The sequence below is a fragment of the Cyprinus carpio genome, chromosome B10 (genome assembly GCF_018340385.1).
Source record: "Cyprinus carpio isolate SPL01 chromosome B10, ASM1834038v1, whole genome shotgun sequence".
Classification (NCBI taxonomy): domain Eukaryota; kingdom Metazoa; phylum Chordata; class Actinopteri; order Cypriniformes; family Cyprinidae; genus Cyprinus; species Cyprinus carpio.
This window is the reverse complement of record NC_056606.1, coordinates 11,764,602-11,787,541: the sequence shown is the minus strand read 5'-3', so window position 1 is coordinate 11,787,541 and position 22,940 is coordinate 11,764,602. Positions and strand designations below refer to the sequence as shown.

Sequence of the window (22,940 nt, the reverse complement as noted above, 5' to 3'; positions counted from 1 at the left end):
ATGACCAGACACAGGAAACGTTTCTTCCCTCAGGCAAATCCATCTAATGAACACTTGACAATAACTGTGGAACACACACTATTTATACACTCATACACTTATTTATCTAACACACATACTTAGTGTACCTTAATTTTTTTTGCACATAATATACCTGTACATACACAACTGCTCATTGTAATATACCTGCCATACAATTGTCAATTTGTATATTGTCATTTCTTACCTACTTATTTGTATGTTTTATTCTTTATTATGTGTTTTTTGTTCTGTCGCTGTCATTCTGTTGTACTGCGGAGCTTCTGTCACGAAAACAAATTCCTCGTGTAAACATACCTGGCAATAAAGCTCATTCTGATTCTGATTCTGATTCTGATTTACCAAAGCATGATTTTATTTTCAGCAATGTTCTTAAAAATAAATGACAAAATAATGGATATTTTTGTGTTGTAGACAATATTTAATATTAACTATATTGTTATTTGTAATAGTGGAGACAGTAGGGTCATTGCTAAAGTTCATGGGGCCTGGGAGCAAAACATTTTATGGAACTTTTTCCCTCAATAATTATTTATTGTATCACAAATCCACAATTAGTAGGCTAAATAGAAGACATCTCAGTTTATCATTCAGATAGAATCTAATTCTTAAATTGACTCTCATATATACAACTGAAATGCAATTATGGATATTCAAGCCATATCATTTTATATTAAATCTCTGTTAAAACTTATGTTAAAATCCAGTAGCTGTGTTTTGGAACATGATAGCTGGTTCCTAGCTGGTCATTAGCTGGTGCAAACTGGTTGTTAACTGGTTGTCCATGTTCAAAATCATCTTGGCCACTTAAAACTAGTGTGACAAGATAGTTTGTTGATTTACCAGTTTGCACCAGCTAACGGCCAGCTTGAATCAGCTAATGACCAACTACAAACCAGCTACCATATTACAGCAAGCCATCTCAGACGGATTCTTCCGGCAGGGAAGGGCTTCCCATGAATTTCATGGGTGTGTGAATCCCAGAAGGCTGTCATCATGGCTCATGACTGCTCATCTTAATGTCTTTGCTGTCACATAATAACGCAGGGCCACACAGAACGTTCATGTTGAGAAGTATTTGAGGACTTTAGCAAGGACAGTCGTGTTTTTCTGAGACTATGGTTACTTTCTGGACCTGTCTGGGAAGTTTGAGCATCTTTTGTGCTGTGATAGTACAAGTGTCTGGAATCAACAGAACCTTCTACATAGGAATTCAAGAGGAAGACTGGAATTACGCACCGAGTGGCCATAATCTGATAACTGGGAAACCTATTGCAGTGGATGAGTGAGATTACTATTTATGTATTATATTATTATTACTATATATTAATATTTAATATATTTACATTTCACACACACTCTATAATCTTCTTTATTAATTACAATCCATCTGACTGAAAAAGGACAAAATAGTAAATGTTTATATTTTTATGCTTTTCTTTAAAATTGTCCATAAAATGTATTGTGTGTTGTATAGTGTATATATACTGAGTATATATATATAATTCCTGACAAAAGTATCTTTATATTCTATAGTCACTCTTTTCTGGTTTGTACAATGAAATTCAGCCATCTGTGATATTTTTATTTTATTATAATAAAAAAAAAAAATTGAATTCATTTTACCTTTTTGTATAGTTATCTGTTACATGTTTTATGATTTTTGTTTGTTTTTTTGAGGACAGTGAGATTTGCACCACACATAGCATCAACTATGATGAAAAAAAAAAAAAACTATCTACTATCAGACCGCAAAATCAGGGATGCTATTATGCCTTTTTTGGAAACTCCAGACATGCCGTCACATGATTCTTTTTGAGAGTTTTTTTTCTTTGGCATCCTATCACCTGCACCTTTTGTCTGCACTCGTCTACTAAACAACTGTAGGTGTTCTCTCTTTCTTGTTTACTCAGACAGTTTTGAGGACTGACCTTTTCTAGACAGTATCTGGTAGTTTGATATACTGTAACTGTATTCATTTGGGGAATACATGTGATATAGCTTTCCTGGTACCAGTGCCCACTAGGAAATTTCCACCACCATCTTTGAATTTTACACACTAAATAAAAAGCTTTTCACTCATTCATAAATAGAGGCTTATTAAAGATAAAGACAGATTATAAGATTTTTAAAAAATACTAAAAATTTTTAGTTTTAGTAATTAGATATACATTGCTCACAACACAACATATGTTATTTGACACATTCAGTGATGGATTTGTAATGTTAAATGCCCAAAATATCTTTAAAAGTGTATTTTCTGTGCATTATAATGGATTTATCGAAGTTGCGTTTCCTTGAATTCCAAATTTATTTTCTTATTTTATTTTACAGTAATCGCCACCATTTCTTATAATCCCATTGGGTTTACAGGTATATTGGAAAAAAGTCTTATCTTTCTCATGGCTCAGGTATGCATCAGTATTCCTGCAGCGTGGGCCTCGGCGGATTGGCAGTGTGTACAAAAAGGCGATATACAAGCAGTACAGGGATGCTTCTTATTCTCAAGAGATCCCCAAACCCACCTGGCTGGGCTATTTGGGCCCCATACTGAGGGCCGAGGTCCATGATGTCATCATTGTGCACCTGAAGAACTTTGCCTCCAGACGTTACTCCATGCATCCTCACGGTGTCTTCTATGAGAAGGACTCAGAAGGTAAAGCCTATTTATCTGTCATTCGCTTCTTATATATTTAAAATATTCCACGTTTGCTTGTGTTGTCGTCCTTCTGTCTCCACTAGGTGCGCTGTATCCAGACAGAACCTCAGACACTCTGAAGAAGGATGACGGGGTTCCACCGGGTGGAAATTACACCTACATCTGGATTGTGAAGCCAGATTATGCTCCTCAAAAGGGTGACGCCAACTGCCTGACATGGGCCTACCACTCCCACGTCAGTGCTTCACAAGACATTTCCTCTGGGCTTATTGGAGCCCTTCTCACCTGTAAGAAAGGTAAAGCTTTAGCAGACAAAGTTGCTTTAAGTGATTAGTTCCCCCAAAATGAAAATTCTGTCATTATTACTCTCATGTTGTTCCAAACCCATAAAACCTTCGTTCATCTTCTGAACACATATTAAGATATTTTTGATGAAATCCCAGAGCTTTCTGGCCCTGCATAGACAGCAATGCAACTGACACCTTCAAGGCCCAGAAAGGTAGTAAGGACATCGTTATAATAGTCAATGTAACGGCAGTGGCTCAATCGTAATGTTATGAAGTTATAAACTTTTTGTGCGTGACGAAAACAAAAATAACAACTTTATTCAACAATTTCTTCTCTTCCGTGTCAGTCTTCGACATGCGTTCACAAAAGTACCACGACACATGCACGCACCGGCGTTCGGACGTACAACCCAGATGCGCTGCTCCTTGTTTTCAATCAGAGGAATGCACATATACGCACTGTGGTCTTCACGTAAATATGCGACAGAGACTGACATAGAAGAGAAGAAATTGTTGAATAAAGTTGTTTTTGTTGTCTTTGTGCACAAAAAGTATTCTCGTAGCTTTATAAAATAAGACTGCATATACTGAATTGCATATCATATCAAAATGTCACTCTCAGGAACCCTGCGTACTCCAGACCACCATCAGAATCTACGTGCTGATGTGGACCAGGAACTTGTCCTCATGTTTAGTGTGGTGGATGAGAACATCAGCTGGTACCTGAAAGAGAACATTCAGACGTTCTGCTCTGATCCATATGGTGTGGACCCTGCCAGAGAAGATTTCCAAGAATCCAACATGATGCATGGTACATACCTGATTATTTACTATGAAGTCCAATTGTCGCTGTCCAGACATTAAAGACAAAAAGAAAATGGTGTGCTGAGTTTTTTGCATTGGAAACACATGTTACACAGTTTGAGTCATTATGTAATTTTTCACCCATTTTTAGCCATTAATGGATACATGTACGGCAACCTGCCGGGCACTGAGTTTTGCCAAAACCACAGGGTTGCTTTGCATCTCTTTGGCATGGGAAATGAGATCGACATTCACTCTGTTTATTTCCACGGACACACACTGCTGGACCGCGGGCACCGTGTGGATGTCCTGAGTCTGTTTTCTGCCACCTTTGCCTCTGCAGAGATGGTCCCTGCGACAATAGGGACATGGCTCTTGAACTGTCAAGTCAACGATCATCTGAAAGGTAATTTTTGACCAAGCATGTTGATAACATGACAACATAATGAAAAATAGATAAATACTATACTGAGTAGAAAAAAACTTACATAATGGAAACTAAATTAAAAACTAATATTATAGGTCTAATAATAATATAGGTCTTCATACATGAAAATATACATTTTAGGATGGGCTCCTTTATTTAAGGATGATTATGTAGCATGTTTAAGATTATTTGAAAGAAGTTAATTTCATTTTAAAATTATTATCAGGTTTTATTGATTTAGAACAAAAAAGAAATTCAAATGTTGACCAAGATTTTTAGAAATTTCAGTTTCTTTAAAGAACTGTACTTACTGTACCTGTGCCTACATTGAACATAGTTATGCTCTTCCATGTTGTCTTCCACAGCTGGTATGCAGGCCTTGTTCAAAGTTTCGTCCTGCAAGGATGAGATTAACTCCACAGTTCATCTCAGTGGAAAGATTAGGAAGTATTTCATTGCTGCTGAGAAGATTTGGTGGGACTACGCACCGTCAGGGATGGACAAACTAACCAATGAGTCGCTGACCAAACCTGGGAGGTCTAACATCTGATTATAATTCACAATCACACATATTTATATACACTTCAAACCATTATGAAAGTGAATATAAAGTTAATAATAATGATTCTTGGTTGTCCTTAGCGCTTCAGAGATGTTCTTCGGGATGAGTGGTGGCCGACTTGGTGGAAAGTATTGGAAAGTGGTTTACAGAGAATATACAGATAATAGTTTCACTTTAAAGAGAAAACGAACCAGTGCTGAGGCTCATCTAGGCATTTTGGGTAAGATCTAAATCATTATAATGCCAATAATATTTTTAACTTCTGTTAGTTAAAAAGTATTTTATGAGTTTGATTCAAGTCACATTTAGTTATCATGGTGCTTGTAGGTCCGGTACTGAGGGCTGAAGTTGGAGACACCCTTCAGGTGATGTTTATGAACAAGGCTGACAGAATCTACAGTATCCAGCCTCACGGACTCCACTACGACAAACCCTTTGAGGGTGTCTTTTATCAGGATGGTGAGACTTTGTTTTCCACCATCTGAATAACTTACGCCAATCAAAAGGTTTGTTCGGCCCTAGAGAGATAAATGTCTTTGAATGTACTGTAGGTATAAAGAGGAATGGATATCAGGTTCAGCCAGGTGAAACGTTCATGTACAGGTGGCAGTTGAGGGAGGGACCGTCTGAAAGTGACCCTCCATGTATTTCCTACCTGTACTTCTCCTCCAGCGATCCAGTCAGAGATACCAACTCTGGTCTCATAGGCCCACTGCTGGTTTGTAAGAAAGATGCACTTGATTCCAATGGTGCTCAGGTAAAATAAGATTGGGCGCTAGATTGGCCCACGATTTTAAAATAATAAATTTTTATATGTAGATTCACATTTATGATGTGATTTTTCTTACAGAAAGACATCAGTCAGGAGTTTTTTCTGCTGTTTACTGTGTTTGACGAAAATCTCAGCTGGTACTTGAATCAGAACATTGAAACCTATGACACCAATGAATCAGAATTAGAGAATATGGAGTTTTGGGAGAGCAATAAAATGCATGGTATTTACACACACACACACACACACACACACACACACACACACACACACACACACACCTTGGTTCTGTCTGCCCAGGATATGCTTCATTTTCTCTCTGCCTTTCTAAACTTATTCAAAGTCCAATCTCTAGTATACACCTCTGATCACGCACTTGACACGTGTGCTGACTTATTTGTGATACTTTCCCTATACTTCATCTTCTGTTGTTTTAATTGGTATTTTCCATCTTCTGTAAGTTGTTCTTAAAATCAAAGACCCAACTAGTAAGGTGGCAATCTGTCTGGTTTTTGGTCAGACAGTATAGTTTTGAAATAACATATCCACCTACCAGAATAGTCTTCAGTTGGACGCTCATCTTCCTTTTAAGATCGTCACTATTTAATACTTTATCCAATGATATCAAATTAATAAATTCCTTAAAACGTCGGCTTTAAGTCAATATTGTATATACAGACAGTTTTTGCTTGATTTTGGTTACAAGCATTAGTCAAAGCAGAAACAGATCTCTGATTCAATGACCAATTCCTGAAAAATGAATCAGCTGTTTGGAATGAATCAATTGAATGTATGTATGAATCAATCAATCAATGAATGACTCACCCATTTTCACTCATTTAAAATGCCCTTGGAAATCAGTTTCAGAGTTTTGGAAATCACACTACCAACTACATTATATTTTGGCATATGCGCAAACAACTTCCTTCACACGCAGACAGATTACAAATTTAAGTATAGCGGCAAACAGACAAATGAAGCATATTTTTGGCTTAAAAAAACAGAACCCCAATTTAAGAAATTTGATGACCCATGGGTAATGGTCAAATATCAGCTGAAAGTTTCAAATCCATTCAAGATCTTTCTTGCTTTTGTGTAATGTAGCTGTGAACGGCTTTATGTATGGGAACCTGCCTGGCCTTGAGATGAATAAAGAGTCAGTGGTCAGATGGCACCTGATGGGACTTGGCACAGAGATGGACATGCATGGTATTTACTTCCAAGGCAATACCTTCCAAAGACAGGGAACAACTCGTGACACGCTGGGCCTGTTCCCACACACTACAGTCACGGTGTCCATGCAACCAGATGTCAGTGGTCAGTATATCTATCTATACACAAACAAACACAAATAAGCAATAGAAGTCTGCTTTGCATCTTCTACATATTTCCTTTGTTTGTAGGTGTATTTGAGGTGAGCTGTCTAGTCTCTGATCACTATGTTGGTGGGATGAGACAGCTGTACAGAGTGATGGGCTCAGAGGATGAGGACATCTCAGTGTTAGAGTCTCAAATAATAGAGTATTTCATCTGTGCTGAAGAGGTAGAGTGGGACTACTCACCAGATCGCACGTGGGAGCTGGAGAACTTCAACACGACTGAGGACAACAGGTCGGTTAATATACAACATCTTTTGCTAGAGTTGCGGTATTTGAATGGGATTTTGTAACCAGATTCTTGTATCAGTCCTGGCAGTTTATTTGTGGGAACGGGAAAGAACAGACTAGGCTCCAGATATAAGAAAGCAGTTTATCGAGAATACACTGATGCCACCTTCAGGACAAGGAAACTGAGACAGCCTCAAGAGGAACACTTGGAGATTTTAGGTGACTTAATAACTATTCAAATGTTTGTTTTGCCTAATATATCAGGTTTTTCTCATTTGAATGATAATCTGTGTGATAATCTTTATAGGACCTATAATCCAAGCTGAAGTAGGTCAGGTTTTGCTGATCACATTCATGAACAAAGCCAGCCATCCTTACTCAATACAGGCACATGGAGTAAGGACCTTTTCTAAACCAGAGGCCATCATGCCAGGTAGAGGAAGTTGAAACCTCCATTATTTGCCTCCTTATCTCACCCTTGAAATGTATACAAAGACACCTTCAAGGATTCATAAAGCTGTGTGTTTTGAGCATTACCTGATTCTACTACGTTTACCCATTACACAGATGACACATAATCTTCTTGTTGTGAATGCAAATGAAACTCTTTACTGCAGGAAATATGACTCAGTACCGGTGGATCATTCCAGTGAAATCTGGCCCAGGAGAGTCTGACCCAAACTGCATTGCATTTGCCTACCGCTCAGCAGTGGACTTTGTTAAGGTAAAGCTCTTAATAACATAAATAGAGTTTTAATTCCTTACTGAATGTCACATTATAATAATAGTTCTTCTTATACTGCATAACAATGTTATTGTTGTTTACTTATTTTTTTTACTTTGCATTTTTTTATTGTGACAGTAATAATAATATCATAAATAATATTTATTTATTCATTTGTAATATTTTATAGGACACAGCCAGTGGTCTCTTTGGGCCATTAATAATCTGCAGGAGAGGTGTACTGGACCAGGACAGACAGAGAACGGATGTGGATAGAGAATTTGCTCTCCTCTTCATGGTGTTTGATGAGAATAAATCCTGGTACCTGGAGGAAAACATTCAGTCCTACTACAACAGCTCAGAACCTCTTCTGAGAGATGCTGAGTTTCAGAAAAGCAACAAGATGTATGGTGAGAGACACAAGTAAATGCAACCCAACCCTAGTTAAGTATTTTGCTGTGATATGCTAAAAAAGGTCAAATTATGACCACTAGGAGGCATTATTTGATATATGATGGACTGAATGGGATTCACTATTTGTGTTGTACATCACAGTATAAATGTAAAAAGGACTATTGTAGAAACTACATTAATGTAATTTTGTCTTATAGTTTTATTTTCTGCAACTATTGACAGGGATCAATGGGAAGCTCTATGCAAACCTTCATGGTCTAGAAATGGTGGAAGGAGAAAGGGTGGTTTGGTACCTGTTTGCGATGGGCAATGAAGGAGACATTCACACCGTCCATTTTCACGCTGTGACCTTCACCTACAAGGTGCACAATATGCAATCAGATTCAATAGAGTGAAATGATTTTTCACTGAAATTACTAGTGTTTTCTGCAAGCAGTTTTCAAACACTAAATGCAAACATTACTATGACTTTTTCTCAGGCAGATGAGGCTCACCGTACTGATGTGTATGACCTGATCCCAGGATCATTTCAGACATTGGAGATGGTGGCAGAGGTCAATGGAACATGGCTTCTGCACTGTCATGTTGCTAACCACATCCGTGCTGGAATGGAGACGACTTTTATTGTCAAACCCCGATCAGGTGAGTTACAGTTTTATTGGCTTTGTCTCTAACGGCTTTATTTCACAAATGTGGACTCACGGTTTGGAGATATGATGTCTGTGGTCTTTTCTTCCACAGGTGGTGGCAGTGTGAGGACAGATTTAAGCAGTCTTTGCTTTCTGCTCACAACTTTCATGCTCAGACTGATATGCTGATCTTTCTGTGGACATATACTACTTGACCACAATCTCAACAGATTTATTTCTAACACTGTATACCGTTCAAAAGTTTAGGGTTGGTAGTACTATTAAATGTTTTTGAAAGAAATCTGTAATGCTCACCAAGGCTGCATTTATTTGGTCAAAATACAGTAAAACAGAATTGTGAAATAATAATAATAATTCAATAATTTTGTCATTTATTCTTCCGATGGTAAAGCTTAATTTTCAGCAGTCATTACTTCAGTGTAACACGATGCTTCAGAAATCATTTCTTATTATTTTCAAATTATATGTAGAAAAAAAGATTTTTTGTGGGGACCATGATATTTTTTTCAGGATTCTTTGATGAATAGAAAGTTTAACAGAACAGCATTTATTTGGAAAAGAACATTTCTGTAACACTGAGCTTAAATTTAATGCACCTCTGCTGCATTCATTTATCCATGAATAAAAGTATTAAAAATTGTATTAACCCCAAACTTTTGAACGATAGTGGAATTTTAAAAGAAAAGGGCTGATTATTTGTAATTCTGAAGTTACAATAAAGGCACAATTTTCATCATCATGATAAAGAAACTTTCATCCATTTCTGTTAGCTTACAAATCTTATGATAATAAATAAAGGGTTAATATTTAGATTTTGGGAGAGTAATTTAAACATATTCTATAATTGAAGAAATATATAAATTCATACTTTTTATGTTTTTATGTATGTATCTAAATTAAACAACTTCAACATTCAAATGTGAATCTTAATGCAAGACCACCTAGTGAGAGAAGAGGTCAGCACCTTTCATTACACCTTCATTACGATATTTTAATAAGCATTTGCTTTCAATTTTGTTTGAAGTTCTTGGAATAAAGATCTACAGTACCTTATTCTTACTGACGTTAAAGGGTAAAATCATGAATTTCACAAGGCTCCTTTAGACCAACGTGAGAAGGAACTAAAATCACAGAGCACGGTGTTAAGTGAAAAACAAGTGTGAGCTGATTGGAGCTTATGTAACTGGGTGAGCAGTTGTTTTTGTTCCTCTTGGTTTCGTCTGATGTGCTCGTTTTGAGCTCAGAGCTTTGAGTTCTCAACTGAATGTGGTTCATCACGTAGGCTTTAAGTAACCAATGCCCAGTTGAGGATTATGATGTAAAGAAGTGAACCTTGCCAGTAAACATTTGACTTTAAAGTCCTCAAGAAACTTCTTAGAATACTTGTAAATGGTTGCTACTTTCTTATCAAACCTCTGATTTTGTTTTGCAGAGATAACAGATCTGAACCCCCGATCAAGAGTTTACTCTTCACAGTGATAAAGTATTGATCAGATACTTGAAACAGGCATATCAGCTCAGAATGCAAAACTCATTCAAATAAACAAGCTAACTGACACACATTCTTTCCCTGCCATCAATCATTGGTTGTTTTCATGATGTAATCTATTTTTAGGAAAATAGAGTTATTGATTTTAATAACTTTTTTTTTTTAATAACATATCCAGCTGGAAACAGTTTACAGATGGTATATTTAACATGATTAACGTTTGTGTGTGTGTGTGTGTGTGTGTGTGTGTGTCAAATAGCAGTTCTTTCTGATTAGGTTGATCAATACGACAATAATCGAAAACACCAGACTACTGTGCGTGCAGCTGTCTTGAGAACTTCTTTGTAGAAAATGTGACGTGTAATGTTTGCATCAAGATTTTTAAGTAGATTGAAAGTAATACCCAGTAGCTTTGCGCCATTCAGAGAGGGTTTCCGAGCGCGCGCAAAGTCTCTATTCTGGTAAATAACACGAGGGCGACGTGTTTCGAGAATAACAACCTGATTTACACCCGGTATCTATCCTCTGTAGCCCGGGTGAACGGGTGTGTAGCCTACTGCTGAAAACTGGCCAGTTTATGACACGACCAAAACAATAAAACACATTCTGGTATGTACAATTTAAGCATAAATCTCCCCTTTTATCGCTAGCTATGTGACAAAAATCAGAACGGTAACCATAATTTCCGCCAAGAAGTCCAGAAGACCAGTTTAAACTGGTTTTTCAGCAAGGATAGCTCGTTTCTAGCTGTTCTGTCAGAAAATATGTTATTCTGCAGTATGTGGTTTGAGAGTGAAACAGTGTCATGTGTTAAGTAACACATCCTTTAACGTCACTATTTCAGCCACTTCGAGCTGTTTTTGTTGACTTCTGTCGATGACAAAGTTTGCTAGTTTGTTTTTGCTGTCTTATCTGCATTTTGCAATCCAGCATCTCCTCTCGTCCGTGACTCCTCACAGAAAAACGAGTTCATGAAACAGTGACATAAAACAATGATTTGGTAAACTTATTACCTGAATAGCCGTAATGTCTTAGAGATTGATTTATCTTCACTTCATCCACCTTCATAATTCAAGTTCTAATCTGCAGTTTAGGAATTAACTCTATAATCAATAAACTCGGTCGAAAATATTGATTTCAGCGTTGATGATAAAAGGACCTCCCGTTTAATGAGACGACAAATCTAAAAACAATTTCCTTTACAATATCGAGCTCAATTCACCCGCTTCTTCAAATGCAGATAAATATCAAGCTCACCTGTTGACGGCCCGTGATTTTACAGTGGAGCGGCAGACTCGCAGCTGATTGGCTGACAGGTGTACTCAGCCTCCCGATGCAGCCAATAGAATCGTTTCGATGCTTTCCCACATGAAACCGCTATAAATTCATCCGCTGCCCTGAAACAAATTCTCAGTAAGTGCCGGTAACTGCAGGAGGCACAGAGGGAGGAGAAGAGGGAGAGCAAAGGCATCAAGGGGAAGACCACTCTGCACTAAAAGTCTACAGAACTTGTTTGCCTGCCTCTCAAAGGTATGTTTTTTTTTTTTTTTTAATAACGATATATTATTTTAAACAAATGCTTATGTATTATATGGCCAGTTGGTTTGTTAAATACAAATAACCCAAAAATATTATTTTACACACTTACCGTTTTTTCATGAAAGTTACATTACAAAAAGTGCTGAACTTTAGAATAAAAGGGCATATGTGTTTGATATACAAGTCACAAAGATAAGCCTAAGATAATGTCATAATTCGACTTTCTTTGTTATATAGCTTAATAAGCTCTCTTTATGATATTTTGCATCTAAAACAATGTATGAGGTCTGTTGTAATATGAACCCCTCCCTGTCACTATTTTTACACTATACTGAAAAAAAAAGAAAAGAAAAGTACATGCTCAACAATTTTAGGACTGTCTTTACTTAAGTTCTATCTACAGTATGTTTCTATATCATCACATGCAGGAATGTTTAACTTGGTCATTACATTCAAATTACTTCAACACACCTCTCTCTTCTTTATCCACAGACTGTAAGGTCTGATTCCACCAGACATTGTCGACCACCCTTTTCCTCTTGTCTGTCTGCTATTCTACTCCTTGCAGCCATGGCACCCACTCTAGCCACCGCATTTGCCCGCCGCTGGTGGATGGCAATAACAGCCATCATTGAAAACCTGCTCTTCTCTGCCGTTCTGCTGGGTTGGGGCTCCTTACTCATCATGCTGAAGTCTGAGGGTTTCTATTCATACATGTGCACAGATCCAGGTATGTATCCTTCTGAAATCCTTCTATACATATGTATATAATGTAACACCAAGAACTCAAGAAAACTAGCAAATTAGAAGAGCCATTTAGGTTACATAGTATGCAAGTCAAGCTTGTGATCTTACCTTTGAAAAAATGTAATTTATCACATGATTGTTTTATTTGTCACTACGGATATTGGCAAATTCCAACCATTCCTTCGTTCCAGTCTGATCTTGATACAAAGACTGCATCTGATAGTACTTGAAAGATCCTACTTTTAAAGTCACATGTGTATTGTACAGTAATGCATCACTGACAGTAGCGCTTTATGTGGTGTAACTGATTGCGCTCTGCAGCAAAACACTTTTGTGCTTACCTTCTCTAAGGAGGAGGAATGATGTCTTCCCTCAGGAGCCTCACAACCATACACTACCACAGACTTCCATTAATACAGCTGGTAGTCACAGTAAAACACAAGAATGTGAAAGGGCTTTCCACAGGGATCCTGACCTAATCAAGTGCATCTTTAAATTGAGAAGCTTACAGCATGTCAGATGTAAATTAAAATGTTTATCATCTCAGTTAGAACCTCAGACCTGCTGATTACAGTATCTCATATTTAATTGATTGAACTGTCTTTGGTATTGATTAGCATCACATAAGAACATTATTGTGGCTTGTGATGTCCTTTTATCACTGTCCTGTTCTCTCTCAGGCACTTTGGGCTTGATTTAATAAAAGATGAGGACACTGAGACCTATTTAACCACAAAAGCTGGTTTGAAATTCCCAAGCAGACAAGAAAAAGGGGGTAGAGGAGGGTCAGAAGACGAGAAAAGAGTTGTTTGTGAAGGAAACTGTAGGAGGCTTATCGTTTGGGTAGATCTAGGAATACCAGTTCTTCTGGGTGGAGTGGTGGGCATCTTACGTGTCTGTCTGGCTGCTTGGCATGGCATTTTTGCATTGGAAAGTGCTTATCGTTCCTTTTTGTTGCTGTCATAGTTCTCGTTTTTTGACATTACTCAGCTGATTTGACTGTCCTTTCGGTCAGTCACATTATTGTGACATAATAAGACTGTCTCAGCGAAAATCATCAGTGTTCAAGAGTATTCAGCAAGCTTAAAGTCCACAGATAAGTCTCAAAGGACAATGTCATGAGACATTAGTCAGCATTCAAATTCTTCGTCTTTGACCATTTTAAATGATGCGAAGCATGTGAGGACTCTTGTGGTTTAGTACACTAGCTGAGATTTCCCATTATGCAATCACTGAAATCGTCTTGATAAGAGTTTCACGTTCAAGCTTTCTCAGAAATGAGGTTAGGGACACTTTGTATTTTGTGTGTGTGTGTGTCTTATCCATTATCTGTTCTTTACATTTTATCAGATCTGGCCACCAAACTAATGGCTGTGAATGAAAAGAACTACCCCTCCTTGTTTTCACTCCCATTTTTGCCCTAATCTGTTTTCAAATCATATTAATATGATAATATATGTACAGTTTCCTTTAGGAATGTGAATTTATTGTTAGCTCTTCGCCATTTCAAAAGTTTGAAATCATTTTACTCAGTACTCAGAAAGGCATCATGTGGCATTTGGCCCATCAGAAAACAGGTGAAGGATTAGATGAAAAGCAATATTTATTACTTAATTGTTACAGTGAAGACAGTTTATTACAGTGAGGTTAAGTAATAACCCCCTTAAATGAGGTTCAATAGGTTCATGTATGCTCCTCTATCAACCCCTCTATCGAATGCACACAATCCCGACCGTTTTTTTTTTTTTTTTTTTTGCTGAGACCAGATGACTGCTATCTCTCTGGGTGTGTCCTGCACATTTGCACATCAGTTTGGCCTACGTACAGCTGCTCTGGTGCATCTTTAGTAGGGTTTACAGCAGGAACACCATTCACACATCAGCACAGTTTAGGAAAGAAGCCAGTTAGTTTCCAAGCAGTCGAAGTAAAACTCAACCATTCATGTGTGGCACTAGAAAGTTCACGACTGGGTGCCAAACACATCAGAACATTCTGCACTCCAACTCAAAGCACGCTCGGAGTTGGAAACCTCCTCTTTGTTGTGGAAGGAAGTCACGGATGACACAGTGGATAATTATAGCAAAGTCACTGTTTCCACACCAATAATGGGTGGTATATTGAGGTTTGAAAAGAAAGATTTGGGTCTAATTCACTCACACTTCTTGAGAAAAGTGTTATTTTTTAACCACATTTAGCTTTTATTCAGAGAAACATCATACTTTTATCACCCATCAGCATTTAAGATGGAAAAACAGCCAGATTAGTATAAGATCAGGCCTAATTATCTAGTTTATATGTATCCAGTCTAGTGAGACAGCTGCTATTAATGGAGTGTCATCTAGTTCGGTATCAGTAGTTTATATGTATGTGCGTTGTTAGATAATGTGGAACAGGATTGTACAATAGTCCAAAAGGACGATTATAAACATTGTTCCTGCAGCAGAACAAGATAAAGGAGCAAATGTTCAGCTTTCTTTTTTCATTCCCAGCCCTTATCTCAGGTTTTATTGAGACCACATAATGGTGATTCCTCATTCCTAGCATTTTACTGCTGGGTGAAGGTTGATCTTAGACACTTTGGAGAACAGCTGAAGGACCAGCTTAAACCAGAATTCATTCCAAGCTGATTTATACAGGTCCAGCCATGCTGTTTAGTGGTGAAACCTGTTTAGTCATTTGGAAGTTTTTGTGCAATTTGACTGTATGGACACTAGCTACAAGGTATAGCTCACGACTTTCTTTCATCCGTGGAACACAAAGAAGAAATTTTAAAGAATGTCTCAGTTTCCATACACCAAAGTCAATGTTGCTTAGACCCCAAAGTTCTGCAAATATCTTCTTTTATGTTCCACATGAGAAAAAAAAAAGTCATACAGGTTTGGAACGACATGAAGGTGAGTAAGTTATGACCTTCACAGGTGTCCAATTCCAAACTCTTAAAGAAATGTTGGAATGTCCTTACCTTAATCCACTGACTGTTCCACCCATGGTGTGTTGACAAGGCTGTAGAGTGCATGTTTTGAGGAACCCCAGTCAGGAACTTCAAAGAACTATCATGAGGTGTTGGAGTCCACATGTGTTGGATAGCAACCAGAATTACAAGTAATTGATGCTTAGGTAACAGTACAGAGCTCATAGTAGGGGCACAAATGACAGGTTTTTACACCAACATCTGAATTTTCTCACTTCACTCTTTATCAACATGATTTAGCAGAAAAGGAAACCCTTTGAATGCTGCAAATCAAATGGGTCGGATATCAGGTCACATCAGTGTTCAAGCTGATTTTTGGAACATGGTAGCTGCTGCTGGTAATGGTTAACATGGGTCCCATTAGCTGCGCCTCTTACACCTCTTCTCTTCTCCTTCTTTCCCAAAGGAAACAGCTCAATGGCAAACTTCTCCTTACCAGCGCCTTCATCACTGTCGAATGATGCAGATTATGATTATGATGAGTTTCAGCCTGCCCAGCCTGATGGCGGCGTGAAGGTGGTCCCTCTAAACCATCCGGAGGACTATCTGAGGATGAACGGCTGGCTCATCTGTAAAGAACAGGATGAGATGCTGAATCTGGCCTTCACCGTGGGCTCCTTCCTCCTCAGTGCCATCACACTCCCTCTTGGAATCGTCATGGACAAATACGGCCCACGCAAACTCCGCCTGCTTGGAAGGTAGATAACGTGCTTAATTTTTCAATTTCATTACTATACCAGTCACATGATGGATAAATTAATAAGTGTGGTAAGGTCAGAACACAATAAAAACGAATGACTAGAAAAGTGTTGAATTTTCCATTAATAACTGACCTTTTCTTTTCCAGTGCCTGCTTCGCCCTTTCGTGCCTTATGATTGCTTATGGAGCCAGCAACCCAAATGGTAAGAACACAATATATGCAACTGAGTTTAAATTTAGTGATACTAATGTTGTAACAGATACAGTACAAATAATATTCCATCATTTAACATCTGCTTGTTTTTCTAGATCTGTCCGTTTTGATTTTCATTGCTTTGACCTTTAATGGCTTTGGAGGAATGTGTATGACTTTCACTTCCCTTACAGTAAGTGTGTGTTAACTTATTCATGAAAGTACACTTCTTTTTTTGTTCAGCTCTTTTGATGTGTATGAACTTGCTCACTCCGAGTTGCCTGTAATATTTACCTTTACAAAAATTGTAGGGGATATGTCCCATATGATATTCAGATTAGCCAATAAGGGGTTTTTAGTGGTTGGTTCTTGCATTGTTACATTTGTTGCCCTTGATCCTGCTACATCCAGGCTAGTTAGACATCTCTGTGTTTCTTTTTCCTCAAGCGTGGTGCAGTTGATTAATTATTAGACCCATCTGTGAGTCTTACTTCAGTGTTTTTCCCACTAGTTGCTCTTGTTGCTGCACTGGCACCATGCATTAACTCCTGATGATGTACTATCCAGTGTGCTGACCCAGTAAGAATAGCCTGCGGTTATCATGCACTCATGATCTCAGGAACTATTTGACCATGAACTCACAAGAACACTCACTACCAGAGTACAAAACTAACTTTATGCCACATGTTAATGGCCATGAACTGAGAAAATTACAAACAACACTTGCCTCAAAATGTGAAGACTGCATTGATGTCTTAATGAAAAGCTGTTCTTGTTTACCATGTTGCATTTCCCCCTTGAAGTGTATATGGGGAGGCAAAGTCACTTTACAATTACCTTCAAACCAGTTCTAACAGGAATTCTCACAAAACACAACTCTTCCATTACGAACCCGCTGATCACACACTTTCAGATGCATTCTTACATAACGGGACACTCGCTGTTGCTCATCTATTTGTTGTCACAGGAACAAGGCATAACTGTGAGCAGGCTGCCCCAGTCTGTGCTCCAATTAGAGTCATAAAAGAGACTCGGCTTCAGCCGGTTCAGACTGGACGGATCATTCCTCAGTTCTTACTGCCCCAGTTATTCCTGTTTTATTGACAATGAGCAACAGAAAGTGAAGTAAGAAGGAAGTGTGGATTAAGTGTTCAAAAATATTTCAGGGTCACTGGTAGTGTTCTAATTTTCTTATCATCTGTCAATTGTTCTTTCTTTCAAACATCCCAACCTCGTCAGTGCCTCTGAACTCAAACTGCTTTCACTGCTGATTTGTGCTTTCGTCAGCCCATAATTGCTGGCAGTCTCTCCTTGCCTGTTGCCATTTATAGAGAAAGACGGTGGTTCAGTTGTCTTCATATCAGTCCTCTGAATAGCCATAGTCTGAATAAGAATAGGATAAGAATATTAATTTAAAATATAATTTAAAAAGAACTTAAAAATAAATGTTAAATTATTTTTTACTAATATAATGATATAATTATAAATAAATAAAATTAATTTATTAATGTATTTATTAAAAACTAAAAATAAATTTAAAACATTGCCAGGATTATAATAGATTATTTAAATATTAAAATAAAATAAAAAAAAACACTATTAAAAAAATAAAATAACTTATTAAATGTATACATTTTAAATGAATAAACAAATGAGATTCATTAATTAACAATTATTTTAACCAAATAGGTTATTAATCTGTTCCTGTGTTTCTTTCCAGCTTCCCAGCATGTTTGGTGACCTGCGTGCCACCTTCATCGCACTCATGATTGGCTCATACGCTTCCTCGGCTGTCACCTTTCCTGGGGTCAAGGTTTGTTAGATTAAGCAATTTGGTGGAAAAAAAGATTATAATGCCACATTATGTTCTTAGATACTAACTGTTTATCTTTACAGGTGATTTATGACCTTGGTGTGACCTTCATCACGATTCTGGTGGTCTGGGCAGGCTGTGCAGGCCTCGTCTTCATCAACTGCTTCTTCAACTGGCCCTTGGAGCCTTTCCCTGGACCCGAGGACATGGACTACACGTAAGAAACAAAACTCATATGCATCAAACATCTACAATATCTGAAACTCATTCTGTATGTGTTTTGTCTCTCTGTCTATCCAGTGTTAAGATCAAGTTCAGTTGGCTGGGATTTGACCATAAGATTACAGGAAAGCAGTTTTATAGGCAGGTGACGACAGTAGGCAAGCGTCTTAGCGTGGATAACACTCAGAAACAGAAAGAGCTTGCCAAAGAGGGCCAAAAACTCTGCCTGTCCACCATGGACCTGGAACTGCAGTGTGAGGCCAAGGAGGAAAGTAAGTGATCATCTGACACAGGAAAATGCCAAATATATGTTAATATGAAAGGTCAATATCTAATTTAGACTAACTCTGTTTTCCTTTCCTCCCTTGTAGCTCAGTCATTCATGAAGAGCATTTTCAGCCCTCTCTTTATGTTGAGCCTGGTGACCATGTGTGTAACTCAACTGCGTCTCATCTTCTACATGGGAGCCATGAACAACATCTTGGAGTCCCTCAGTGGAGGAGATCTCAACACTGGTGAATAAGCATGTTTAAATATGTCTGAAAAAAAAAATGTATGTATGTATGTATATCAGAAAAAATACAGAAATTCTGCATCAAAGTATATTTTCAGAGCAACAACAACAACAACAAAAACAGTTTTAATTACGATAATTCAGATATGTAAATACAGTAAAAAAAAAAAGAAAAAAAAGAAAAAGGTCAGTATTGACATTATAATTGCCTTCTAAATTGCTTCCTTTTTTTAACTATTTTTGCAGTTGAGAGAATGGAATTGGGTAAGAATCTTAGTAGCACAGTAGAAACCAGTAGAGTGTGTCTTTCCTAAAGCTTGTTATAGCATTTAACCTTCTCCTGTACTCACGTCAAGCATAACCCATTCCCTGCCCACCTGTGCTCTGGGCTGTAACACATACACAAGTCTGTAGCGTCCCATAAACTTAACCAGAGTAGTTAATAACTAACCTCAGACGTTCTCTATTAGACAGTGTTATAATCTCTCTCTCTTGCTCTCTCTCTCAGTGAGCCTCTACACCTCTATTTTTGGTGTGATGCAACTCTTGTGCTTGATGACAACGCCGGTCATTGGTCAGATTATGGACTGGAAGCTAAAAGAATGTGATGATGGAGAAAATGATGAAAAACAGCCCAACAAGTAGGTTATGAAACACTTTTAGGTGATCTATGGATGCGAGCGTGACCTTAATAATAATTTTTAAAGGTCAAAATACCAAAACAATCAGCTGTTTTAAATTTTTTTTTATTTGCTCTTTGTCTCCAGTGATGAGCCCCAGCCCAAACGCAGAGACAGACAAATTCAGAAAGTCACCAATGCCACACGGGCTTTCGTCTTCACCAACATCCTCCTTGTCGGCTTTGGCATCACCTGCTTAATTCCCAACCTTCCTCTTCAGGTGTGTGTTATGTATGGAATTAATCCTGCAATATGATGAATATTACAGGTTGACACATTTAATGTTGCACAGTGCATAGTGGTTTCTTAATAGTATGCAGTGTATAATATTTAGTATTTTTAATTTAGTTGAAACAGTAGTTATTTTTATACAAATTTTCAGTATACTATTTTGTACAAGTGTTGTTATTATTAAATATGGCTTAAACTAAAGCTATTAAAATTGGTTTTCAATAAGTGAAATCAAGTAAACAAATTTTGGATGAAAAAAAAAATAAACTAAAATAAAAAAACAAAACCACAAAAAAATAAAAATAAATCAAAAATGAAGTACTAAAATAAACTGAAATGTTAATAATAATACTTAAAAAATAAGCTTAAAAATTACTAAAACTTAAATTAAAACAAACTTAAAATACAGAAAATAAGTTAATTTTATACATTAAATACACAATTATTTTTTATTTTTTTTGCAAATGTAATATTCATAGATATTCTGTGCATGTATTTGCATAGTGTACAAAGTATTCATAGTACATATTGCAGCAATATTAAGAGTAGTATGTTAGCATGCTATTTTGTTTATGTGCAGAAGAAGGCTATTGCTAAATTTGGAATAGCATACTACTCTTAATATTTCTTCCATATGGAGCAGCATGCAAGTATACCATATAGCAGAAATCGTAAGACTAGTATGAACACACAGAAAAAAGAAGCAACAATCACTTGCTATTGGTGCCTTGAGTATCTGCTTAGTTGTACAGCATCTCCCCCTAGTGGGATAATTATGAAACTAGAATGTCACCTGCTCATTTTACCATAAGAAACAAGTTTATAATGCAAGATTTTGTCATTTGACCTTATGTCATCTCTCTCTAGATGCTCTCGTTTGTCCTTCACACCATCGTCAGAGGCTTCATCCACTCCGCCATCGGTGGACTTTACGCCGCCGTGTGAGTTTATCAATATTATCTGTAAAACATGATTAAATTCCGCTTGTGATCATCACTTTTTTCAGTAATAGCTGCATTTAAATCATATAATATGATAACAAATAATCTGTTTGTGCGTCTGCAGGTACCCATCATCTCAGTTCGGTAGTCTGACAGGAATGCAGTCATTGGTTAGCGCTGTGTTCGCTCTGCTGCAGCAGCCTTTGTTCATGGCCATGATGGGACCACTGAAGGGAGACCCACTCTGGGTATGACACACACAACAGAGAGCTTTAGTAATACCAAATGGATTAAATGTCCGTCAGGCATGTTTTGACCTCCTCTTTATCTTCTGGTGTAGGTGAATGTTGGTCTGCTGGTTGTCAGCATGCTGGGCTTCCTGTTACCACTCTACCTGCTGTACTTCAGGAAAACCCTGCACAAAAAGAGGAAGGAGAAAGAAAATGATGCTAAAATCTATCTCAAAATCAATGGCACTGACGTACCAGAGGCATTTGTATAAAGAAAGCAGATAAAGGGAAAAACAAAGGCATGAGAGAATCATCACAGCTAGACAAAAACACAAAAACAGAGACGATTAAATACTATTGTGCCTCTTTCTTAGAGGTTTACTGAGTAACTCAATGGATGAAAAGAGGAATGAGAGAGACAGAAAGCAACCCTCTTCTTTGCCATTTTATTTTCATTTACACAGATATTTTATATTACACATTTGCACATATTATAAAGTTTCACCATAAAACCAGGGGCGATTCAGTATACAGCATGATTCTTTTATATACACCATTTATGCCAACTTGACGTTTTTGAGCCAGCCTGGCCTGCACAGACGGTGTAATGATGCCAGTTGGCAGTCTTGCCCAGGAACACCCAAAACACCCCTATTAATTCAACTAAACTTCACAAGGGATAAACCATTATAGCCCCAGTTTTCACTGTAATAGTTGTGTTGCAATGCAGTTCTATTCACTAAAGACCACATTTTTTATTTATAATGATCCACAATTGGCTTTTTAAATTTTTCTACGAAATAATGTTGTATTTAGGAAAAAGATCTGTGATCTCTTTTGATCATAGGTCCTTTATGAAAGCCACAATTTGTGCATTTCAGTTTGTATATATGTTTTTACACTACATGTGCATGAGATGCATACATAAAAGAGGCTGAAATGCTTATGATCTGCGAGGTGATGGCTGAAAGCGGAGGCGCAGATGTCAGGGGGTAACAACAGCACTTTAACACATGTCCCATAACCCCCCCTTAATGACCCATAATTCCCTTTTTCTGTCTTTCTTTCACTAACATTTGGTGATATATTTGTGTCACTGATCGTATAATGGACCTCTGAAGTAAAATATTATACAGAAAGCACAACTTAACTCACAAATGTGCCTTTTGTGCGGTTTACAGTGAAGATAGCGATGCTGACGATAGCTGATGGGAGGACTGAAGCCACGGATACTGTGGAAATGTTTTGGTGTTGTGTGTAATGTATTTATTTCTATAAAATCCAGTGGACCATATGGACAATGCAGCCTTATTTGCAAAGGTTTTTATATTAACTTACATCTCCGTGTTTCAGTGGCTGTTTGTTTGTTTGTTTTTTCAAAAACCTTCATGTATTGTTCTATACGGCATTACTGTTGAGGACTATATATTCAATAAAATTTTTAATTATTGCTCATTTTTGTTATGCATTATTTTACTGTGAAAACATTATAATAGTTTCTATTACATTAATTGTAGGATCAAATATCTTTTTATAAAGCATAATCAATTAAGAAAAAACATTCCGTTGTTTTTTCTGATGAAACTGTTAGTCATCTGATATTACTAGAAAACATGCAAAACAAAACATGTTTAAATTTTTAATATTTAAGTTTGTTTTCTAATAATTGAATTACATTTATATTTTAAATATTATATTTTATAGTTGTAATATCACTTATTTTCT

General features: G+C 37.3%; 2 protein-coding genes across 2 annotated transcripts; both read left to right on the top strand.

Moving 5' to 3' along the window:
• Nucleotides 1–761: 761 nt before the first annotated feature.
• Nucleotides 762–9,167, top strand: LOC109055062 (ferroxidase HEPHL1). The gene is given in 19 exon segments (XM_042732511.1): nucleotides 762–1,324; nucleotides 2,451–2,695; nucleotides 2,782–2,994; nucleotides 3,608–3,796; nucleotides 3,941–4,195; nucleotides 4,582–4,753; nucleotides 4,859–4,998; nucleotides 5,106–5,263; nucleotides 5,266–5,535; nucleotides 5,629–5,773; nucleotides 6,655–6,867; nucleotides 6,954–7,161; nucleotides 7,237–7,376; nucleotides 7,465–7,590; nucleotides 7,775–7,881; nucleotides 8,072–8,291; nucleotides 8,518–8,657; nucleotides 8,775–8,937; nucleotides 9,037–9,167. Coding segments are annotated over 19 exon segments (3,348 nt in total). The 5' UTR covers nucleotides 762–1,157; the 3' UTR covers nucleotides 9,114–9,167.
• A 2,645-nt stretch (nucleotides 9,168–11,812) lies between these two features.
• slc43a2b (solute carrier family 43 member 2b) lies at nucleotides 11,813–22,670 on the top strand. Its single transcript, XM_019072273.2, has 14 exons — nucleotides 11,813–11,964; nucleotides 12,466–12,703; nucleotides 16,098–16,389; nucleotides 16,539–16,594; nucleotides 16,701–16,777; nucleotides 18,305–18,397; nucleotides 18,481–18,614; nucleotides 18,698–18,891; nucleotides 18,991–19,134; nucleotides 19,642–19,774; nucleotides 19,901–20,033; nucleotides 20,912–20,985; nucleotides 21,110–21,233; nucleotides 21,326–22,670. Exons 2-14 carry the CDS (start codon nucleotides 12,544–12,546, stop codon nucleotides 21,485–21,487), a joined length of 1,776 nt encoding a protein of 591 aa, XP_018927818.1. The 5' UTR covers nucleotides 11,813–11,964; nucleotides 12,466–12,543; the 3' UTR covers nucleotides 21,488–22,670.
• The last annotated feature ends 270 nt before the right edge of the window (nucleotides 22,671–22,940 follow it).

Excerpts from the sequence above, each read along its gene's own strand:
- slc43a2b (XM_019072273.2), top strand. The coding sequence starts at position 12,544 with ATGGCACCCACTCTAGCCACCGCATTTGCCCGCCGCTGGTGGATGGCA. Across the intron at positions 16,778-18,304 it reads TGACTTTCACTTCCCTTACA|CTTCCCAGCATGTTTGGTGA; the intron begins GTAAGTGTGTGT and ends GTTTCTTTCCAG. Across the intron at positions 20,986-21,109 it reads GGTGGACTTTACGCCGCCGT|GTACCCATCATCTCAGTTCG; the intron begins GTGAGTTTATCA and ends GTGCGTCTGCAG.